Source organism: Bufo gargarizans, chromosome 5 (assembly GCF_014858855.1).
Source record: "Bufo gargarizans isolate SCDJY-AF-19 chromosome 5, ASM1485885v1, whole genome shotgun sequence".
In the NCBI taxonomy this organism is placed as follows: Eukaryota; Metazoa; Chordata; class Amphibia; order Anura; family Bufonidae; genus Bufo; species Bufo gargarizans.
The window spans coordinates 416,092,415-416,114,033 of NC_058084.1; the positions used below are offsets into that span (position 1 = coordinate 416,092,415).

At 47.1% G+C, this 21,619-nt stretch overlaps 1 protein-coding gene across 1 annotated transcript in view; it reads right to left on the reverse strand.

Annotated features, from left to right (window-relative positions):
* Nucleotides 1-20,284, reverse strand: part of LOC122938715 (ubiquitin-protein ligase E3C-like) — a 163,438-nt gene extending 143,154 nt beyond the window's left edge. The window contains 4 exon segments of the mRNA XM_044294414.1: nucleotides 2,065-2,139; nucleotides 4,395-4,448; nucleotides 8,531-8,643; nucleotides 20,205-20,284. Of these exon segments, the coding sequence (XP_044150349.1) occupies nucleotides 2,065-2,139; nucleotides 4,395-4,448; nucleotides 8,531-8,596 (195 nt within the window). The 5' untranslated portion in view covers nucleotides 8,597-8,643; nucleotides 20,205-20,284.
* Between the last annotated feature and the right edge of the window lie 1,335 nt (nucleotides 20,285-21,619).

The following is a 21,619-nucleotide window of genomic DNA, read 5'->3' on the forward strand; positions in this document are numbered from 1 at the left end:
TAAGTAAATACATTAAAGGGGTTGTCTCACTTTAGCAAATGGCATTTATCATGTAGACAAAGTTAATACAAGGCACTTACTAATGTATTGCTATTATCCATATTGCCTCCTGTGCAGGCTTGATTCATTTTTCCATCACATTATACACAGCTCGCATCCAGGGGTTACGGCCACTGCTGCAGTGCAGATACAAGGTGGCTGGGATGGGGGCTGCCACACATGGGTGTCTATGCACGCTCTCACATTCCCAGCCAACTGAGAGGCCAACACTTTTTCCTATAGTGTGCAAGCTCGGCCACCACTGATGGATTGCAGGGTGGTCATAACCATGGAAACGAGCAATATATAATGTGATGGAAAAATGAATCAGCCACCAAAGGAGGCAATATGGATAATAACAATACATTCTTAAGTGACTTGTATTAACTTTCTCTACATGATAAGTGACACTTGCTGAAGAGAGAAAACCCCTTGAAGATCAGTTAGATAAGGGAGTGTCCAGACGTGGGAAACGCACCTATCAGACATTGGGGGCATAGTCTAGCACACGGGTGTCAAACACAAGGCCCGCGGGCCGAATCCGGCCCGCCAGACCTCGTCATGTGGCCCGCGTAGCCGCCGCCGGCCGCCAGCCTTCACCTTTTATTATCACTTCCTGCAGGCGGCCCCTGCAGGAAGTGATAATAAATCGCATAATGAGCGTCAGGGCTTTTTTTCTGGCGGAACGCACCGGAACGGCGTTCCGCCACCTTTTGACATCGCAGCCTGCCATGCTCCAGCATCGCAGGCTGCGATGTATCAGCGGGGAGGGACTGGGAGGAGGAGCTGGGGGCCGGTGCGTTCACTGTGCTCCGGCCCCCAGCTCCAGTAGTTATAAAATGTGTACAATTAATAAGGATTCTATTCATGAGGCCCCCTCTGCAGTAGAACATTCAATACAGCCACATCCTACTCACAGGGCTGTTATCTTAATGCTGGCCGGCCGGGCAGACGAGCGGCAGCGTCACGACTGACGTCATGTGCCCGGCCTACTTTCTGAATGAAGGAGGCGGCGCAGGCATGTGACGTCAGTCGTGACGCTGCCGCTCGTCTGCCCGGCCGGCCAGCATTAAGATAACAGCCCTGTGAGTAGGATGTGGCTGTATTGAATGTTCTACTGCAGAGGGGGCCTCATGAATAGAATCCTTATCAATTGTACACATTTTATAACTAGTCTGTACTGGAGCGGCAATGGGGGGGGGGGGTCTGTGGATGGCACTGTTATGGGGCGGGGGGTCTATGGATGGCACTGTTATGGGGTGGGGGGTCTGTGGATGGCACTGTTATGGGGTGGGGGGGGGGGGTCTGTGGATGGCACTGTTATGGGGTGGGGGGGGGTCTGTGGATGGCACTGTTATGGGGTGGGGGGTCTGTGGATGGCACTGTTATGGGGTGGGGGGGGTCTGTGGATGGCACTGTTATGGGGTGGGGGGGGGGTCTGTGGATGGCATTGTTATAGGATGGGGGGGGTCTGTGGATGGCACTGTTATAGGATGGGGGGGGTCTGTGGATGGCACTGTTATAGGATGGGGGGGGTCTGTGGATGGCACTGTTATAGGATGGGGGATCTGTGGATGCCATCCCCAGATCCCCCATCAACAGTGCCATCCCCATCTGGGGGGTTTCTTTGCTGGGCTGGACTTTTATAGCCCCCCCAAATTTTACTTGCATCCCTGTTCTCTAAAGGGGCGGTTTTAGGGGGCGGTACTAGGGGTGGGCAGATCCCCCATAAGTGTCACCCACAGATCCCCCATAAGTGTCACCCACAGATCCCCCATAAGTGTCACCCACAGATCCCCCACAGATCCCCCATAAGTCCGATACAACCGGCCCTTTGAGGATGACCAAACTGCTGATGCGGCCCCCGATGAATTTGAGTTTGACACCCCTGGTCTAGCATATTCATGCCCCCAATGTCCAGGAATACCCCTTTAACATAACCAAAATACCTCATTAAGAGAACAGGGCTTACATATAATATACCACAAGTTGTCATGAATATAAGTGTACAGTAAAAATACATACTTGCTGTTTTCTATCCTTGTAGCCTCTTATATAGGACTGGATAATTATTGCATTCTTCAGTCTTCTCCTTTCTTCCTGTAAGAAAAATCATAAAAAAAAAAAAACAAGCTGCGATGATTGCACTGATGAAACTGTAGATAGTTATTTTCAGTTTAATTTGTAGCTGGTGTTTTCACTAGCGACCTCCCTATCCAGGTGCATAGACATATAGCTGGAGTTCACCTGATTAAGATGCTGTTTTTTCCTTTTGTTCATCTAAGGCTACTTTCACACTAGCGTTCGGGGCTCCGCTTGCGAGTTCCGTTTGAAGGCTCTCACAAGCGGCCCCGAACGCATCCGTACTGCCCTAATGCATTCTGAGTGGATGCGGATCCGCTCAGAATGCATCAGTCTGGCACAGTTTGTCCTCCGCTCCGCAGGCGGACACCTGAACGCTGCTTGCAGCGTTCGGGTGTCCGCCTGGCCGTGCGGAGGCAAACGGATCTGTCCAGACTTACAATGTAAGTCAATGGGGATGGATCCGTTTGAAGTTGACACAATATGGCTCAATTTCAAACGGATCCGTCCCCCAAAAATTTCACACTTAGAATTTTTTCTAAACTATAATGCAGACGGATCCGTTCTGAACGGATCCCATCGTCTGCATTATAGGAGCGGATCCGTCTGTGCAGGCTCCATTCCCAACTTATGATACTTTTCCTAATATGTAATTTGCCATTTTTTTTTTTTTTTTTGTAATATATAGGGGCAGTGATGCTAACCATTTTTGTAATATACTTTAATTAGTGAAATCATACATTTCCATTAGAAAAATAGATCTAAAGTGGCCCAATTTGAGCCTTAGCAACGCTCCTGTCTTCTGTTTACATACACCGTCAATGTTGAGCAAGTCTCCACAGTTATTTAAACAGAAGACAGAGGAGGGTTGCCAAGGCTCAAATTGGGCCACTTTAGATCTATTTTTCTAATAGAAAGGTACGATTTAAGTAACTAAAGTATACTACAAAAATTGTCAGTGTCACTGCCCTACACATTACAAAAATAAAAAAGAATGACCGTTACACTTCAAAGGGAACCTGTCATCAACTTTATGCTGACCGCACTGAGGGCAGCATAAATTAGTGACAGAAATGCTGATGTCAGCCGTGTGTCACTCATGAGCTAAAAGTAAGTGGTTGCTGAGAACCAGCATCATAATCATTGCAGCCCAGGCCTTGAAAAGAGTCAAATCTAATTGAGAAGAGTCATGGTTATACATAATCTCCTGCTATCCCCGTCCATCTGCTGATGATTGGCAGTTCTCTCCTAGAGAAAGGGAGAAAACTAGGTAGAAGACTGTCCGTCATCAGCAGGTGGGCAGGACAGCAAGAATTCATGAATAACCAGGACTCTTCTCAGGTGGCCGGGACTCTTTTCTAGGCCCAGTCTGCAATGATTGTGATGTTTGTTCTCGGCAACCAACATACTTTAACTTATAAATAACAGACTGCTGAAATCAACTCCCCTGTCTCTACTTTATTCTGCTGTTAGTATGGGCAGCATAAAGTTGATGACACATTCCCTTTAAGAAATAAATAATCACCTACCACTGTGTTAGGGCTGTTGTAGGATCTTTTTAGTCCAGGTTCGAGGACAGGGAGTCCCCACCATCAGGGGTCATCCCTGGGCTGAGCACTAGACTAGGGCGAGACTATAGGGACAGTTCTCCCCACCCTTCAGGATATCTTTGTAGCTGCCTGCTGTGGAACCATCTGAGTTTATTCTCAGTGATTTTTGGTCCGTGTGTCTAATTTATTTATTTTAAGGATATTCAATTAAAGCTTATTCATTTTAAGGGTTACACTAATTGCTGGAGCTCAATGAATAATCACCATTGCTCTTATTGCACTCAAGCTCCACTCATTTCTGTGGCCGTCCCCTCTTGCCACTGCCTGGTCCTGTCAATCAAAGCAGTGAGGGAGTGGCTGGTTACAGAAAGGAGAGGAGCTGGGGTGCAATGTATCCCCTATGCATTATGTCATTGGGCCACATGTCGCATAAAGGACATCTCAGTCATTGGCTGCAGCGGCACATGTGACTGAAGGAGCCAGAACCTTGTGGCGGGGAGCAGGTAAGCATGTGTCCCTCCGAAGGTCCAGTGAAGCAGGTGGGGAAAGGGGTTCTGGCTGAAAGGCCCCCAAAGGTGGACAACCCCTTTAAGGTCTCCTCATTATACACACTGATATAACATACTACAAATTTATGTAAAAATAGCCCAAAAGGGAAGGTTAATTTAAATAGTGACATTAATTCTAGAAATACAGCAGACGCATTTCACTGAATTATCCTACCTCTCTCTTCCGCCTTTCTTCCTGGGTTCGATGGAGCAGAGATGCTTTTTCTTCCTAGAAGTTAAAAGAAAGCATTATGTTAAAGGAAATAGTCATGGTGTTAAAGGCATCAGTAGGACACAACCCTCATTCCATATCACTCATGACACATTACAAGTAGTGCTGAGGGTTTGCAGAAAACCCAATTAGAATTTTTAAGATGAGTTTTTCCTTCTGTAAGAAATTTGGAAAAACATTGCAACAACTGTATGTGACACAGCGATGGGTCACAAAGACCTTAATACAGGGTTTAGGAATTCACACGACGTACTAAGTACAGGAAGTTGTTCCGGCAGGCTGTCGGAGTTCTCCAGACTCGGCACTGCCGGATGCTGACGAATTACCCGCCGGCCCCATTAAATGTAATGGGGTCTGGCAGAGATCTGTATGCATTCCAGCAGACAATGCGTAGTACTGGCCGGACACAAACCGCTGCATGCATCGAATTTTGATACCATAAAAAAGTATTGCGATACTCGATACCATGCGGAAAATAATTTAACTAAAAAAAAGCCGCATTTTATGGAACGTCCGGCCCATAATCGAACAGTCCGATCCTATTTTTTTTTTGGGGGGGGGGGGGACAAGGTGACTAAAAAATGGTGAATCGCGCGGTTTTTATTTTTCTGTTACGGCGTTCACCGCATAGGAGATTTTTTAAATATTTTAATAGTTCGTACTTTTTTGGGCGTGCGATAAGTGATATGTTTATTTATTTATTGTTTATATATTTTAAACTATTGTTTATATTTATGTAAAATTGAGAAAGGGGGTGATTTAAACTTAAGATTTTGGGGTTTGTTTGTTTTTAAACCCTTAGGGGCTAGAACCTGGAATCTTTAAATCCCTTGTCCTATTCACCCTGATAGAGCTCTATTAAGGTGACTAGGACGTCACACTCTCCCTGCTGCCCTGTGCATAGTACACACAGCAGCAGGGAGATTACCATGGCAGCCAGGGCTTCAGTAGCATCCTGCTGGCTGCCATGGTAACCGATTGGAGCCCCAGGATTACACTGTCACTGCACCAACAATGAGGAGGAGGGGACCCTTTGGCCACTGCCACCAATGACTTAATACTGGGGGGTTGGGGGCACATTGCACCACCAATGAAGATAAGTAACCATTTAAAACAAATACAGGAGGCGGGTGCCAGCCACAGAATCGCATAGCCAGCACCCTATTAACACCCTTTCAGCAGCACCCTGTCATAGAGGTCGGGTGCCGGCTATGTGATTCTGTGGCTGGCACCCGCCTCCTGTATTTGTATTAAATGGTTACTTCTCTTCATTGGTGGTTCAGTGGCCACAGCCCCTCCCCTCCTCCGTACCTCTCTCTCCTTATTGGCGGCAGCAGCGGCACAGGGGAAGGGAGGGAGTGACTGCTTCCTTGTCCCCTGTGCTGCTGAGGGAACATGGCACACGCTGCGCAGTAGCGCAGCCTAGTATCGGTAAATGTCAAACCCCGGTATCGAATCGATACCAGTACAAAAGTACCCGCTACAACCCTATTCCAGGTATTGTTTACCGGAACACCCCAGGCAATTTACACTGGGAGTGTGAAACCAGCCTTAGGGCAGACGATTGTCGGAAAGGAAACGTTTCCTCACAGCAATCGTCTGCTCGCTAGCAGAGGAGACTGCTGCTATCACATGGAGCGATCTCCTCTGCAGCATGGGGATGGGCGATCGCTATGCCATCGCTCTTCTCTATCCTGTCTTATTTAACATGTCAAAAGATTGAAATGATTTGCGTTCACCGTGCAATCAGAGGCAGCATTACACTGCCAGATGATCGCTAACAATTATCTGCCGAAAAATCGGCAGGTGTAATACAGGCTTTAGTGAGAAATCTTATCTGCAGATTTGCAAAGATGTAGTAAAATATACACAAGAGTACACTACAAGGTAAGTCGATAAGATTTTACAAATCTCATCTACGTGCTGCAGTCGTCTTCAGAAAAAAAACTGCATGCTTTGGATTTCCACCGCGGATATCCCCACTTTCAATGCAGCAGGCTGAAGTCCATGGTGAATCTGCAGCATAATCCGTATGCAATGCATGAGACCGATCCTTGTATTTCCAAGCCGCGCAGATACAACAGCGCTGCCTCCAGCCACACATTCGAACGTCCCTGTAAATGTTTGCTCTCATGCTTAGAAATGCAAATGTGCAAAAGCAAACAATATTCCAATATAACTGTTCAATAAGGAAAACAACGCCAAAAACCTCTCTAAAATAGGGTTAAATGTAATTCTAAATGACCAGACAAGTGGAAAATACCTTCTAGGCCACTGACACCTGTTCACCAGGATAAGTAACTGAATCACAAGTCTGCTGCTATATTGGTTCTGTCCTACCCGGCATTTGGAACAATGCCTGCAGAGCGTTCTGCTCGGTGCAGCCGCTCATAGGACTTTGTGAAGCCTTTCATCAAAATCATACGGCTGGATTTCTATTCATTGCACCAAATGCAAACTTATCGGGGTATTCCAGTCAAAAGCTGTCCCCTATTCATAGAATAAGGTGTACCTATTGGATAAGTGGAGGTCCAACCACTGTGACCCTCACCGATAATGAGAAAGGGGCCGATGCCCCCAAAGGAATGCAGCGTCTGGTCAAGCACGTGCACAGACACTTCATTCATACTCTAGGAAAGTGGTGGCAAACCTATGGCACGGGTGCCAGTGGTTGCACTCAGAGCCCTCTCTATGTTGTATGCCTTAGACTTTTCCGGCCATTCATCAGCGCAGGGCGCACTATGGACAGCACAGGCAGCGCACTGAATGTAGGCAGCTATTATAGCTAAATTACACTATATCTAATAACACTATATTAGACTGTAGTATTCAGGGTAAATTGCCGTGTTGGCACTTTGCGATACATAAGTGGGTCTTGGGCTGCAGTTTGGGCACTCAGTCTGTAAAAGGTTCGCCACCACTTCTCTAGGGGACTGCCAGAGATAACCAAGTGCTGTACTCAACTGTCTCCACCAGTCCCATATAGAAGAATGGAGAGAGCGCTCCTGTTTAACCAGGTGCTTCATTACTTTTTGGGCCATAGGGACCCCACTTTAACAGCCCTCCTTCCCCATGGGTAGCAGAAAAAAACTTCTAAGTGGAATATGCCTTTAAAGGGGGTGTCCGCATTGTGCTCAAATTTCAGAAATGTCATATACTGATGTGTACTATCATAAGAAATGTAAAAAAAAAAAAAACAGTTCAGAACTTACCTTAACCCAAACAAAGAGGTCCCCCTTTTGCAGTATCCACAGCTTTCCAAGATGGTGTCTGTGCCCTCTAGTGCGCTTTGCACTGGAAGCGCTCGGTGCATGCACAGAAAAAAAATCGGCAGAATCTCATGTACTGGCACCAAACGCTGTCATAGACTGTGCAGTAGGGCATAGCCGTTGCCATCATGGGATGCTATAGATGCCGCAATATGTTTTCATGCATTACCCATGGACTTCACCATGTGGGGAAAGGTAAGTCTAACGCATTTTAGTGTTTCTTGTGCCATTACATATCAGTGTATGGCATTTCTGAAATTTGAGCAAAAAGAGAACAACCCCTTCCAAAGTAATATCTTTACAACAGACAGAGAGTGATGTCTAGGACAGACTCACTATTTAAAGGGAACCATTAAAATGCAAAATGCTCTGCAGGCAGCGTGCTGTAGACCAGGAGGAGCTGAGCAGACGATATATAGTTTTGTGGGAAAAGATTCAGTAAAACTTGTAATTTATTCCTTTAACCCTCTGCTCTCTTTATGCATGTGAGTCATGTGTTTGGTGCCACGCAGTGATTGACATCTCTACCTGTGTGCTTAGTCAATCACACCCCCCACATCAATTTAATACAAGTTTTGCTGAATCTTTTCCCACCAAACTACGGTACATAACAATCTGCTCAGCTCCTCCTGCATTTCCTGGTGACAGATCCCCTATAAATCCCACTCTGCGCCCAATGGGCTACTGTCTGCTGGTCACAGTTGTCCACACTCCCAGGTATATCAGGGTGGATACATTATAGATCTCAGCCTCGTACAGTACTGAAGTTTAGTAATTCTTATGTGCAAAAAATAATTCCGTTTCCCTTACCTTTCTGCTTGCTCCTCCCAGTGATACTTTTGGCCTGGTTTTGAAATCTCCCTCGAAGCTGAACATGGCTGCAGTTTATCCCATCTAGGACATATGGTGATTCTGAAGGGTCACTAACAAATAAAGAGAAGTTTGTTAGGGAATATCTAGAATAAAAAAGCAATGATTGTGACTTACATTAGGTTTTCTTCTCCGTTCACGACTAAAGCTAAAATTACCTGTTTTTCTGTTGTTAAAAGGATAGTGCTTCAAAAAGTTAAAGAAAAATCTACAAATGGTGTAAAACAGGAATGCCCAACCTGTGGCCCTATAGCTGTTGCAAAAATACAACTCCCAACATGCCCTGATATCTGTAGGCTGTCTAGACATGCTGGGAGTTGTAGTTTTGCAACAGCTGGAGAGCAGGTTGGGCGTCCCTGGTGTAAAATAAAAAAACAATGTTATACTTACATCCTTCCCCAGGACCATCCACTGAGCTGCCGGTCTGGTCCACTAAGTGCAATGGTCATGTAAAAGTATGAGGCCCCATTCACACAACCTTATTTTTGGTCCGCATCTAATCCGTATTTTTTGCAGATTGGATGCGGACCCATTCATTTCAGAGGGGCCACGATAAATGTGGACGGCGCACTGTGTGCTGTCTGCATCTGTATTTCTGTTCCGCGACCCCACAAAAACGATGGAATATGTCCTATTCGTATCCATTTTCCAGACAAGAATAGGTATCTTTACAATGGGTCCGCAAAAAAACAGACGCAGCACAAAATATTTTTTGTAGATCTTTGTTTTGCGGACTGCTAAATACATATACAGTCGTTTGAATGCACCCTGAGACACATGACCACCTCAGCCAATCATTGTCCTCGGTGGTCACCTGCTGCAGCACTGACGTTCCATACACCTGCCCATCACTGTACAGTTTATAAACCAGCAGCGGCAGGAGGACTGGACCGGTGGTGTAGAGGATGGTGCTGGAGAAGACGGCAAGTAGAACATTGTTTTTTATTTTACACCATTTGGCAGCTTGTCTGAGGATAGGTCATCAGTATCTGATTAGTGGGGTCCGACTCCCCTCACCCCCGCCAATCAGCTTTTTGGAGAGGTTGACGAGCCCTGTTGCCTCTTCCTATAAGTGACATCATGTTCATCGGTCACATGTCCTAGGCGCAGCTTAGTCCAATTCAAGTGAGCGGAGCAGACTGCAGTAACAACCACAGGCATTATCCAATGAATGGCACTGTGTTTGGTAAGCTTCGGGGACCGCCACGTCCTCCTGGTCTATCCTAAGGATACATCAGTTTTAACTGGTGAGAGACCACCACCCCACCCAGAAGCTATCTGATGGTGCTGCTGGGCTCCGGCGAGCACCGCGTCTCCTTCACTGCTTTACTAGGCCTCTGGATAAGTCATCAGTATCTGATCGGAGGTGAGACCAATCACCTGTTTGAGAAGGCACCGGTGTTCACAGTAATGCCACAGCCTTCTCGCAGCTCACCATGCACAGCGCCAGACATTGTATAGCGGCTGTGCTTGGTATCCCAGCCCTGCCTCATTCAATGCGACCGCGGACCGATGAACGTGATGTCACACGACCTAGGCAAAGCTGGAGAAGGCCGCAGCGCTACTTCCTTCTCAAACAGCTGATCAGCGGGGGTCGGACCCCCACTGATACTGATAACTAATGTTCTATCCTTTTACGGAACTGACATACGGATATGGAAAGCCCACGGATGATCTGCCAAAAACCACATTTAAAAAAACCACATCAGATAACAAAAACCTACGGCGGATTTGGCATCAGGCCTTTTTTCAGTGCTGACCGCCACCATATCATTTCTATGGCAGTGCCGGGGGGGTAGCAGAGTAAAGCATGTTAATTTCTGCTGCAAAATCTCCTCTGCATATTTTCCCCCTCGTGTATTTATCACAGATAGAAATGAGGTTTATAAAGAAACTCACAGTGGGCAGAAGACGCTATAAAAGGAAAACAAAAAAGTCTTTATTGTTTATCTATTAAATTAAAATATTCAGTGTATATAATACTATATAGTATGATCCCTTTATATGTACCCCAATACAACCGCTACTGGAGGGCAAACAGACGGGACCTTGTTAACAAGAGAGGTTCCTGCTGATGATTTTATCCAAAAGAATAGGCAGTCAGACAGGAATCAATATGGACACCGATGGGATATGAATGCATGCCTCTCTCAATAAACAGCATTGTCCCTCGGTGCGGACATGAGTGGGGCAGCAGATATCTCTTGCCGGCGTTCCGCTCGCATACATTGCTGAATGAATAGCAGAGGAGAGCGAGCACGCTGCCCGTGTCCCCGATCTCCCTCCTGCAGACACTGTGTCGCTCCAGCTGTCAGCTGCTAAGTTAGTGTCGTTCTCTATACAGAATCAGGAGCCCTACTGTGTGCAACAGATAGAGATACTATATCTAGATTTAGATCAGCAACATCGCGCTTGCCATCTCGGTCAAATGATAGCGCGACCGGTACTTGGGGCAGCCGTCGGGCGCCCGCCAAAGGGAGGAGTATTTAAATGATCCCAAGTCCAGCCCATCCTGCGGCCGACCAATCCAGGTGGAGAACCCAATGTATAGGGAGTTCAAAAGAACCTAGGGAACCCTCATTGGTGAATCTCCCGCTGTCACTAATCTGGAAGGGCCAGGAGAATAGAGGAATACTAAGTGCTCAAAGTAATAAGGGGCCTAAGGCGGATCAAAAGATGCATGGGGGACCATGCCAAATCAGCGCAGGCAAATGAGGATAGTAACAATTAAAGTATCAGCATATATATATATATATATATATATATATATATATATATATATATATCTCTTGTTAGCTTTATGTATTTTATCCAGAAAAAGCAAGGATGTCCTCATGAAGACAGACCAAATAAACACACAAAAATGCAGTATAGGTCTGTATTCTGTATCATCATTTCATATGTTTGTAGGTCAAGCTATTATCATTGCCAAATTAACGGCCCTTAAAGGGAACCTGTCACCAGGATTTTGTGTATAGAGCTGAGGACATGGGTTGCTAGATGGCCGCTAGCACATCCGCAATACCCAGTCCCCATAGCTCTGTGTGCTTTTATCGTGTAAAAACAGATTTGATACATATGCAAATTACCCTGAGAGGAGTCCTGTCCCTGACTCATCTCACGTACAGGACTCATCTCAGGTGAATTTGCATATGTATAAAATCTTTTTTTTTTTTTTTTATCACAATAAAAGCACACAGAGCTATGGGGACTGGGTATTCCGGATGTGCTAGCGGCCATCTAGCAACCAATGTCCTCAGCTCTATACACAAAATCCCGGTGACAGGTTCCCTTGAAAGATGGATAAGTGTGGGAGTTCTCTTGCCCCAATGCAAAGTGAATGGATAGATATCCATATTGACCTCAATTATGGAACACCCGTATGGCAAACAGAGGGCAAAGATGATATTGAGATAATCTATCTGGATATAAACGATACATTGGTATGCAGGACAATATGAAGGCCCATGTCGACCATAATTGCTCAATGAATACTACCGCAAGGGAGAAGACAAGAAACAATATATGTTATGTGAGAGAACATGATGACGTGGCGGCAGTTTGACCCACATGACAACAACTGTGGGCTGTATCTACTGATGTAAAATCCACCATATTTCCCCATGTGAAGGACAGCTCCCCCCATATGTAAAATGGCAGGAAAACTATCCTCCGTGAACCATAAAAAGGAGGTGAATGAAATTTGTTCATTTAGCCCATTGGGGCGTACTGTCCCAAGACGGAAGATCCATTGCATCTCCTTTTGTAGGAGACGCTTATCCAAGTCACCCCCTCTCGGCGATGGCCTGATGACTTCAACGCCTTCGAACCTAATTAATCCTGAGGCCCCTGCGTGAAAATCTGCCACACGGCGTGCAATGGGAGTATCCGCCCCACTTCAGACGTCAGTGAGATGCTCGCCAATTCTTCTCCTAAATTCCCTAAGCGTCTTCCCTACATATTGGGTATCACAGATGCAGGTTACCAAATAAACAAGGTCCTGAGGCATCATCCCGTGGACGTGGGTTGAGCAGGGATCCCGTCACAGCTGAGGGCATGTTGGTATGCCTGATGGAGAATAGCAGAAGGATAGCCACAATGCCGAAACCTTCGCTGTAAATCTGCAGCAGCTAAACAAATGTCCTCCAAGGACGAGCAGTTGCGTCGTACCCGTAGGTATTGCCCTTTAGGGATACCACGCTTGAGGGCCGGCAGATTACAACTTTGCCAGCCCTAGAAGGCTATTTGTGGTGGTCTTTTTGCAGAAAAGCCTAGTTCTAATGTCACCATTCATCTCTCTGTAAATTGTTAGGTCCAAAAATGTAATGTTAGAGGGATGACATTAAAACGTGAAGCAAATCCCCCAATCATTATCATTAAGGTCCCGAACAAAGGATGTGAAGGTTTCAGCATTTCCTCTCCATCATCAATGTACCATAACCACAGCACCATCGATGATGCCCATCTCCTCATAGTGTCTCCGTAGACCACTTCACATTCCCAACCACCCAGGTACTGGTTGGCATTAGTGGGGGCACACGGGCTCCCCATGGCCACACCCCTTACCTCATGTAACTCAATCAGATATTGCCTTGGATTCGGCAGGGATTTTGCCACCGATTATCAGCAGATTTTCTGCTACAAAATACATCCCACGTGGACCTACCCTAAGGCCTCATACACAAAATCGGATTTTTTTTTTTCTGTATCCAATGCACATTTATTGAGGATTGGATGTGGACCCATTCATTTCAATGGGGCTGCAAAAAAAATTCAGACAGCACACGGATCTCCGCATGTCGTCTCGCAAAAAGCGTCCTAAATGATGCCCTAATATTGTCTGTTTTGCGGACAAGAATAGGCGTTTTGACAATGGGGCCGCAAAAATCGTGGGATGCACACGGCCGGTATTTGTATTTTGCAGACAGCAGAACACATACGGTCATGTGCACGGGGCCTTAAAGTGCATTTACACTTTCACTAGAAGTTAGAAATGTCTAATGGTCGAGGCTTAAAAGGGTTTTCCGGGATTTTTATACTAATGACCTATTCTCAGGATAGGTCATCAATACCTGATCAGTGGGGGTCTGACACCCGGGACCCCCTGCTGATCAGCGGGAGTACCGGGTGTCGGATCCCCATCAATCAGATATGGATGACCTATCCTGAAGATAGGTCATTAGTATAAAAATCTCAGGGAATCCCTTTTAGGCTACTTTCACACTGGTGTTTCTGGGTCCGCTTGTGAGATCCGTTTCAGGGCTCTCACAAGCGGCCCAAAACGGATCAGTTCAGCCCCAGTGCATTCTGAATGTATAAGGATCCGTTCAGAATGCATCAGTTTGCCTCCGTTCAGCCTTCATTCCGCTCTGGAGGCGGACAACAAAACGCTGCTTGCAGCGTTTTGGTGTCCGTCTGATGAAACTGAGCCAAACGGATCCATCCTGACTTACAATGCAAGTCAATGGGGACGGATCCGTTTTCACTGACACAATTTCGTGCAATGGAAAACGGATCCATCTCCCATTGACTTTCAGTGTAAGTCAAAACGGATCCGTTTGCTATATCATGGTAATGCAAACTGATCCATTCTGAACAGATACAAGCGTTTGCATTATCAGTGCGGATCCGTCTGTGCAGATACCAGACGGATCCGCACCTAACGCAGGTGTGAAAGTAGCCTAAGTGCTGCGACCCTAATGAAAGGACAGAAGCCTAAAGTGTTGTGCCTCTTTAGATGCAATCAGGTCTCCTTCTTAGGTCGGACTCACACGTAGGGATCTATGATGCTGCGAGTTTGGGTCACAGTCGGGCCATGACACATCCAAGTAACATGGACGCATAACACAGCCAGGACATGGCCTGACTGTGGGTCTACTGTACCGGATTATATAAGGGCCAATTCACACGTCCGCATGCAGATCCACAAAACACGGACACCAGCCATGGCCGGTCCTGTGATAGAAATGCTTATTCTTGTCCGTGGCTGCGGACAAGAATAGGACATGCTCTATCTTTTTTGCGCGGCCACGAAATGGAACCACGGATGCGGACAGCACATGATGTGCTGTTTGCATCTTTTGCGGCCCGATTGAAATTGCAGAACGGATGTGGACCCATTTATACAAACGTGTAAAAGACATCTTAGCTAAAGATGGGCTCAGGGACTTCCATTAGCCCTTCTTTTATTATCAAGGAGAACCAGTCACAGCTTTAAATAAATACAGGTCAGAAATACCTGTTTTCAGTAGTTACCCAATAGGACTAGGGCTGCAGTTTGGTTGTTTTTTTTTTTTTTTTTTTTTTTTTTAAACACCCCCAAACTAGAGAAAGCAGTGTACAGTGTAAGTGACGCCAAGGCCGCTTATGTAATTTTTAGCTGACACTATGCTTCCACAAACCAGCAGTAAAATCTATTGAGAGAACTCCGTGGATTTCGGTCCATGCTTCGGCACAGATTAAAAAATAGAACATGTTCTATTTTTTTGAGGTACGGACTGAATCTTGCAGATCGCGGACCCATTCAAGTGAGAGGGTCCGCATCCACAAACAGCAGGCACACGGCCGATGCCCGTGCATTGTGGACCACTATTTGCATAAGCCCTTCTGCAGTGGATATGCCTCTGGGTGGGCACATAGATTAGCCCCCCCTCCCCCTAGCTTAGGCTACTTTCACACTCGCGTTTAGTGCGGATCCGTCATGGATCTGCACAGACAGATCTATTCAGATAATACAACCGCATGCATCCGTTGAGAACGGATCCGTTTGTATTATCTTTAACATAGCCAAGACGGATCCATCTTGAACACCATTGAAAGTCAATGGAGGACGGATCCGTTTTCTATTGTGCCAGATTGTGTCAGTGAAAATGGATCCGTCCCCATTGACTTACATTGTGTGTCAGGACGGATCCGTTTGGCTCAGTTTCGTCAGAAGGACACCAAAGCTGAATAGAGATGGAACGGAGGCAAAATGATGTATTCTGAGCGGATCCTTTTCCATTCAGAATGCATTAGGGCAAAACTGATCCGTTTTGGACCTCTGGTGAGAGCCCTGAACAGATCTCACAAACAAACCAAAACGCCAGTGTGAAAGTAGCCTTATCTGCAGCTTTTCCATACAGAATCAGTAGCAATAATGAACATGCTGCGGATTTCTAAATATGCAGAGCGTTCATCATTCTGCAGGGGTTTTTTCCACTGAATATGCTGGCTACAAAATACAACGTCCACTCACATAGCGTTTTTCTTTTCCAGCACTGAGTTCCGTCTTAGGGCTCTTTCACATCTGCGTTCTTGTTTTCCGGCATAGAGTTCCGTCGTCGGGGCTCTATGCCGGAAGAATCCTGATCAGTTTTATCCTAATGCATTCTGAATGGAGAGAAATCCGTTCAGGATGCATCAGGATGTCTTCAGTTCCGGAACGGAACGTTTTTTGGCTGGAGAAAATACCGCAGCATGCTGCGCTTTTTGCTCCGGCCAAAAATCCTGAAGACTTGCCGCAAGGCCGGATCCGGAATTAATGCCCATTGAAAGGCATTGATTCGGATCCGGCCTTGAGCTAAACGTCGTTTCGGCGCATTGCCGGATCCGACGTTTAGCTTTTTCTGAATGGTTACCATGGCTGCCGGGACGCTAAAGTCCTGGCAGCCATGGTAAAGTATAGTGGGGAGCGGGGGAGCAGCATACTTACCGTCCGTGCGGCTCCCCGGGCGCTCCAGAGTGACGTCAGGGCGCCCCACGCGCATGGATGACGTGATCACATGGCAAGTCATCCATGCCGCTCCCCCGCTCCTACTATGGCAACCAGGACTTTAATAGCGTCCTGGCTGCCATAGTAACACTGAAAGCATTTTGAAGACGGATCCGTCTTCAAATGCTTTCAGTACACTTGCGTTTTTCCGGATCCGGCGTGTAATTCCGGCAAGTGGAGTACACGCCGGATCCGGCCAACGCAAGTGTGAAAGAGGCCTTAGGGGTTCTATACCAGAAAAGAACTGATCAGTTTTATCCCCATGCATTCTGAATGGAGAGTAATCCGTTCAGGATATCTTCAGTTCAGTCGTTTTGACTGATCAAGCAAAAGCTAAAACCGCAGACCGGTAAAAATGTGAAAAAAGATACAAGACGGATCCGTCTGTCCGCATGACAAGCAGAGAGACGGATCCGCTCTTGCAATGCATTTGCGAGACGGATCCGCATCCGGATGAGTTTCACAAGTGCTTTCAGTCACATTGGCGGACTGCTTGCCGGATCACACTGCCGCAAGTGTGAAAGTAGCCTTATTAGCTGCAGTCATCTGCACCTACATCCTGGCAGAATCCTTAGCATGTGAACACGGCCTGAGAGTCGTTCCCACAATACAGATTTTTAATTACATGCAGCAGCAATGATTAAAGCAGGGATCAGCAACCTCTAGCGCTCCAGATGTTCAAAAACTACAACTCCCAGAAGGGAGTTAGAAGAACAATAGAGAATGTGTGCATGATGGGAGTTGTAGTTTCACAGCAACTGGAGTGCCGAAGGGTGCTGATCCCTGGCTTAAAGTGATATTCCAGTTCACGGGGTGAAAAACAAAATATATAAAAAAAAATAAAAAAATCCCATTAACCGGGGAATGATGAGAACACTTAGCTGGTGACCTCCTTTTCATCTTTTCAGCTGCAGATCCGCTGATTCCCGGGCTCCTCTTCTGCAGACTACCTGATGAGCACTGTGCACCGGTAGTCCCAGACACTCCCTACTGCCCTCCGATTGGCCGCCAGCACTATACATGTGAGCAGTGCTGGCCAATCCAAGAGCAGGCTTGGACAGGCAGGAAGTGTCTATGACTTCCAGTACACAGTGTACATCAGGTAGTCTGAGAAGCCATCTTGGATAAGAGAAGAGGAGCCCAGGAATCAGCAGATCTGCAGCTGAAACGTTAGTCACCAGGTAAGACTTTCAGCACGCTGCAGCTTGTGTCCGGCCGCCGCTCGCGTGAAAGTAGCCGAAGAGTTCTGTTCATTCTGCAGTTGATGGGATTTTTTTATTTATTTTTTCCCCTTGAACCAAAGGGTCACTTTAAAGGGGTTTTTCCACAATACAGACTTAGGGCTCATGCCATCTTTGCGGCTGCCGCAGACGGATCCAGACCTATTCAACTTGAATGGATCCGTGATCCGTCTGCAACGCAATTTTTTAGCAAGTTCTATTTTTTTGCGGTGCGGAGGTACGGAGAGAAACCCCAAGGAAGCGTAGTGCTTCCATGCCTCCTTACAGATTGCGGACCCTTTCATGCTCAGCTGCAAAACAGGCACGGCCGGGTGCATGAGCCCCATGCACAAGACCATATGTATTTTGCGGTCCGCAAAAAAACATTAAAACGCATGACATCCGTGTGACATCTATTTTTGGGTGGATCCATTCTAACAATGCCCGTTCTTGTCTGCAAAATGGACAAGAAGAGGACATGCTCTATTTTTGGGCAGAAGAGACTTGCGGACATACGGAATGCACACGGTCATTTCAGTTTTTTTGCGGCCCCATTGAAATGAATGGTTCTGCATTAAAAAAAAAACGGAACAGACACGGACAAAAAATACGTTTGTGTGCATGAGCCCTTAGGGAGAGCTTTCTTAAAACCTGGTGTAAAGTAGAACTGGCTTAGTTGCCCATAGCAACCAATCAGATTCCACTCCATTTTCCAAACGAGCTCTGAAAAATGAAAGGTTAAAGGGGTATTCCCATCTTCAGTTTTAATACTTACCTTCGTCCAGCGCGACGTCCACCTCCTGGATTCGGCTGGGCTTGAGTGACATCTTCCCCTGGCCGCGCTTGCGCAGAAGACTGAAGTTTTTCTCCCGGCCGGGCAATGTCCTGAACGCGCACGCATGCCACGCATGAGCCTTGGTGACTTATTCCTGGCCTGTATAGTACAGAGCCGGCGTGCGCGTTCGCGGCTCTGTACTATACTGGCCAGGAAGAAATCATCATGGCGCATGTGCAGCGGCGTGCGCGTTCAGGACATTGCCCGGCCGGGAGAGAATCTTCAGTCTTCTGCGCAAGCGGGATTCGACAGGAGAGGTGGCCGTAACCAGGGGAGACGAAAGACAATATCAGGTAAGAGGGGACTTATTTTCTCAAAAAGGGTGGTAAGGTAATTGGGTAATAAAATGTATTTAGAAAAATTATCACTGTCAAATCATTAACAGATTTACCAGTGATCATTAAGATGGGAATACCCCCTTTAAATCTGATTGGTTGCTATGGGCAACTAAGCCAGTTCTACTTTACACCAGTTTTGATAACTCTCCTCCTTAGGCCTTATGCACACAGCCACAAAAATCAGTCCACAAAATACAGCCACCTTCCTTAAAATTTCTGCATTTTTCTCGCTCCCGTCAGAGACTGTCCTCGTCCACAATACGAACAGGACATGTTTTAGAATTTGGGGAACAACAATGTGGATGCACCAAAAATCCGGACGCGTGCATGGCCCCATAGAAATGAATGTGTCAGCGCGCGATCTGCAGAAAATGTGGAGAGCCCACAGATATAGGTTGTGTGCATGAGGCCTTATCCCCAGGCCAGGGGATCAGTATCTGACTGGTGGGGGTCAGAACACTTGGACTCCCAATGGGGATCCCATGTCCCTGGATGAGTGCAGAAGCAGGTCGAGCATGCAAGCAATAAAAAAAGTCTACTTTCACATACACATAGTTCATCGCATCCGGCATAACTGGATCGGCCCGGTGCACCGCCAGTCCCCAATGACTATAATGACATGGGATCTGGAAGGTTTCCGGCATGACTGCCAGGCTTCGGCCATACAAGGACTGCTGCCTGTACTAGTTTATGTCTGGCCGAATCCCACGCCGGAAACCAGCCAGGTCTCATTATAGTCAATGGGCTCCGGCGGGGGATGGCAGTATTCGTCTACGCCAGATATGGGCTGCTTCTCTGCCGGATACCAGAACGCATACGTGAAACTACTGCAAAACAGAAGACATTTTTCCGGAGACATCCAGGAGCACGAGCATGTCATGCGACATCTTGTTGGAAGTCACCAGTAAGGTAATAAACATCTAGCAAACCGGTTTCCTCCGTGGTGCACATGTATGACCGCGTCCCGTGCTGCCCTGACCCCACACACCAGCCTACTGCTGGCTTCTGATACTCCATTGTGTAGACAAACAAAGCATAATGCTATATAATGTGTAGGAGCCCCAATACTGAGAGGGAACCCCTGCGGTGACATCATCAGATTACAAGGAGGACAACAGTGACATCACTTTACATGACTGCAGTAAGTCAACCAGTGGAAACAAGCAGCAACATCACTTTAATCAATGAGAGCTGTCAAAAGGATCCCAATGGCTCCTGCAGTGGCCTCCAGAGAAGAACAAAGGCTAGGGCAGCAGTTACGTCACTTTATGACGTCACTAGCCTTGGCCATTTGCTATGAGTGGTATCTCTGTAATAAGGGAGCTCAGGGGTTTCCCTGTCACATATGACTCAGCAGCAGATACCCGACAAGGAAAGCTAACAGTACACGACGTGCAGGAAGACGCCTGACACCGGCCGGCGCCCGCCGGTTCTCTCGGCCCCCGCAATATGACAGGTGACTCGTTACCTGGGAGCTCAGACCGGGCACCACTCAGCAACAAAAACAGCAGCAGCTCCGGACATTTCCCTTGACAACGGAAGTCCCGCCCCCAGCAACCCGGCTCAATCTGTTCAGGAGATTGGTTGCTACCGGCAAGTATTCTCTGCCACTGGTTGGAGGAGAGAGTTTGTCAATCACATGTCTTCCAGCTGCGTCATGACGTCACTGGAAAGCCAGGCTGCTGTTTGCTTGGATGTTACTGTTTAATAAAGCGTTGTAAAAAAAAAAAAAAAAAAAAAAACGCTGATTCGATTGAAGTGCGGCTCATTGCTATGGGACCTTGATGACGTTCCTGCTCACGTGACCACTGTGATGGTTGTACCAGGTCAGGTGACCGCTCATTGGAGCATGTTCAGCCAGTGTTCGGGGGTCTCAGGTCCTAGAGGGCTGTATACTGGTGAGGGGACATCCGCCCAGCTCAGGGGTGGCCCAGTAACCGTGTCCTGTACAGGGCAAGATGGGGGAACCATCTGGGACCCCAAACAATTAGCTGTAATCCGTGAGGAAACCAGGTAGCAAGTGTCCAGCTTCCCTGCAGCGCCAGGAGAAATAAAGCATTACACAATATTATTTATTATTAAAGCGCCATTCATTCCACAGCGCTGTACATATGAGAAGAGGTATACATACATAATACAGACAATTGCACGAAGCATGAACAAGACGAGTTACAGACTGGTACAGAAGGAGAGAGAGCCCTGCCCGTGAGGGCTTACAATCTACATGGTATGGGAGAAGGACACAGTAGGTGCGGGTGAAGCTGGTCATGGCGGTATAGAGGCAGCAGGGTCACTGGTTGTAGGCTTGTCTGAAGAGGTGGGTTTTTAGGTTTCTTTTGAAGGATTCAACTCTCGGTGAGAGTCTGATATGTTGGGGTAGCGAGTTCCAGAGTGTGGGTGATGCACGGGAGAAATCTTGGAGGCGATTGTGGGAAGAGATGATAGGGGGAGAGGAGAGAAGGAGGTCCTGTGAGAATCGGAGATTACGTGTGGGGGTGTATCGGGAGAGTAGCTCAGAGATGTAGTGAGGGGACAGGTTGTGGGCGGCCTTGTATGTATTGAATTCGCTGGGCAATGGGGAGCCAGTGAAGGGATTGGCAGAGTAGTAATAGGGTGAGAGGTGGATTAGTCGGGCAGCAGAGTTGAGGATATATTGGAGGGGTGCTAGATGGAAGGCCACAGAGGAGGATGTTGCAGTAGTCTAGGCGGGAGATGAGGGCATGTACAATTAGTTTTGCAGACTCGAAGTTGAGGAAAGCGCAGATGTGGGAGATGTTTTTGAGTTGGAGGCGGCAGGTGGTGGAAAGGGCTTGGATGTGCGGTCGGAAGTAGAGGGCAGAATCCAAGGTCACTCCAAGGCAGCGGACCTGGTTGACCGGGGGG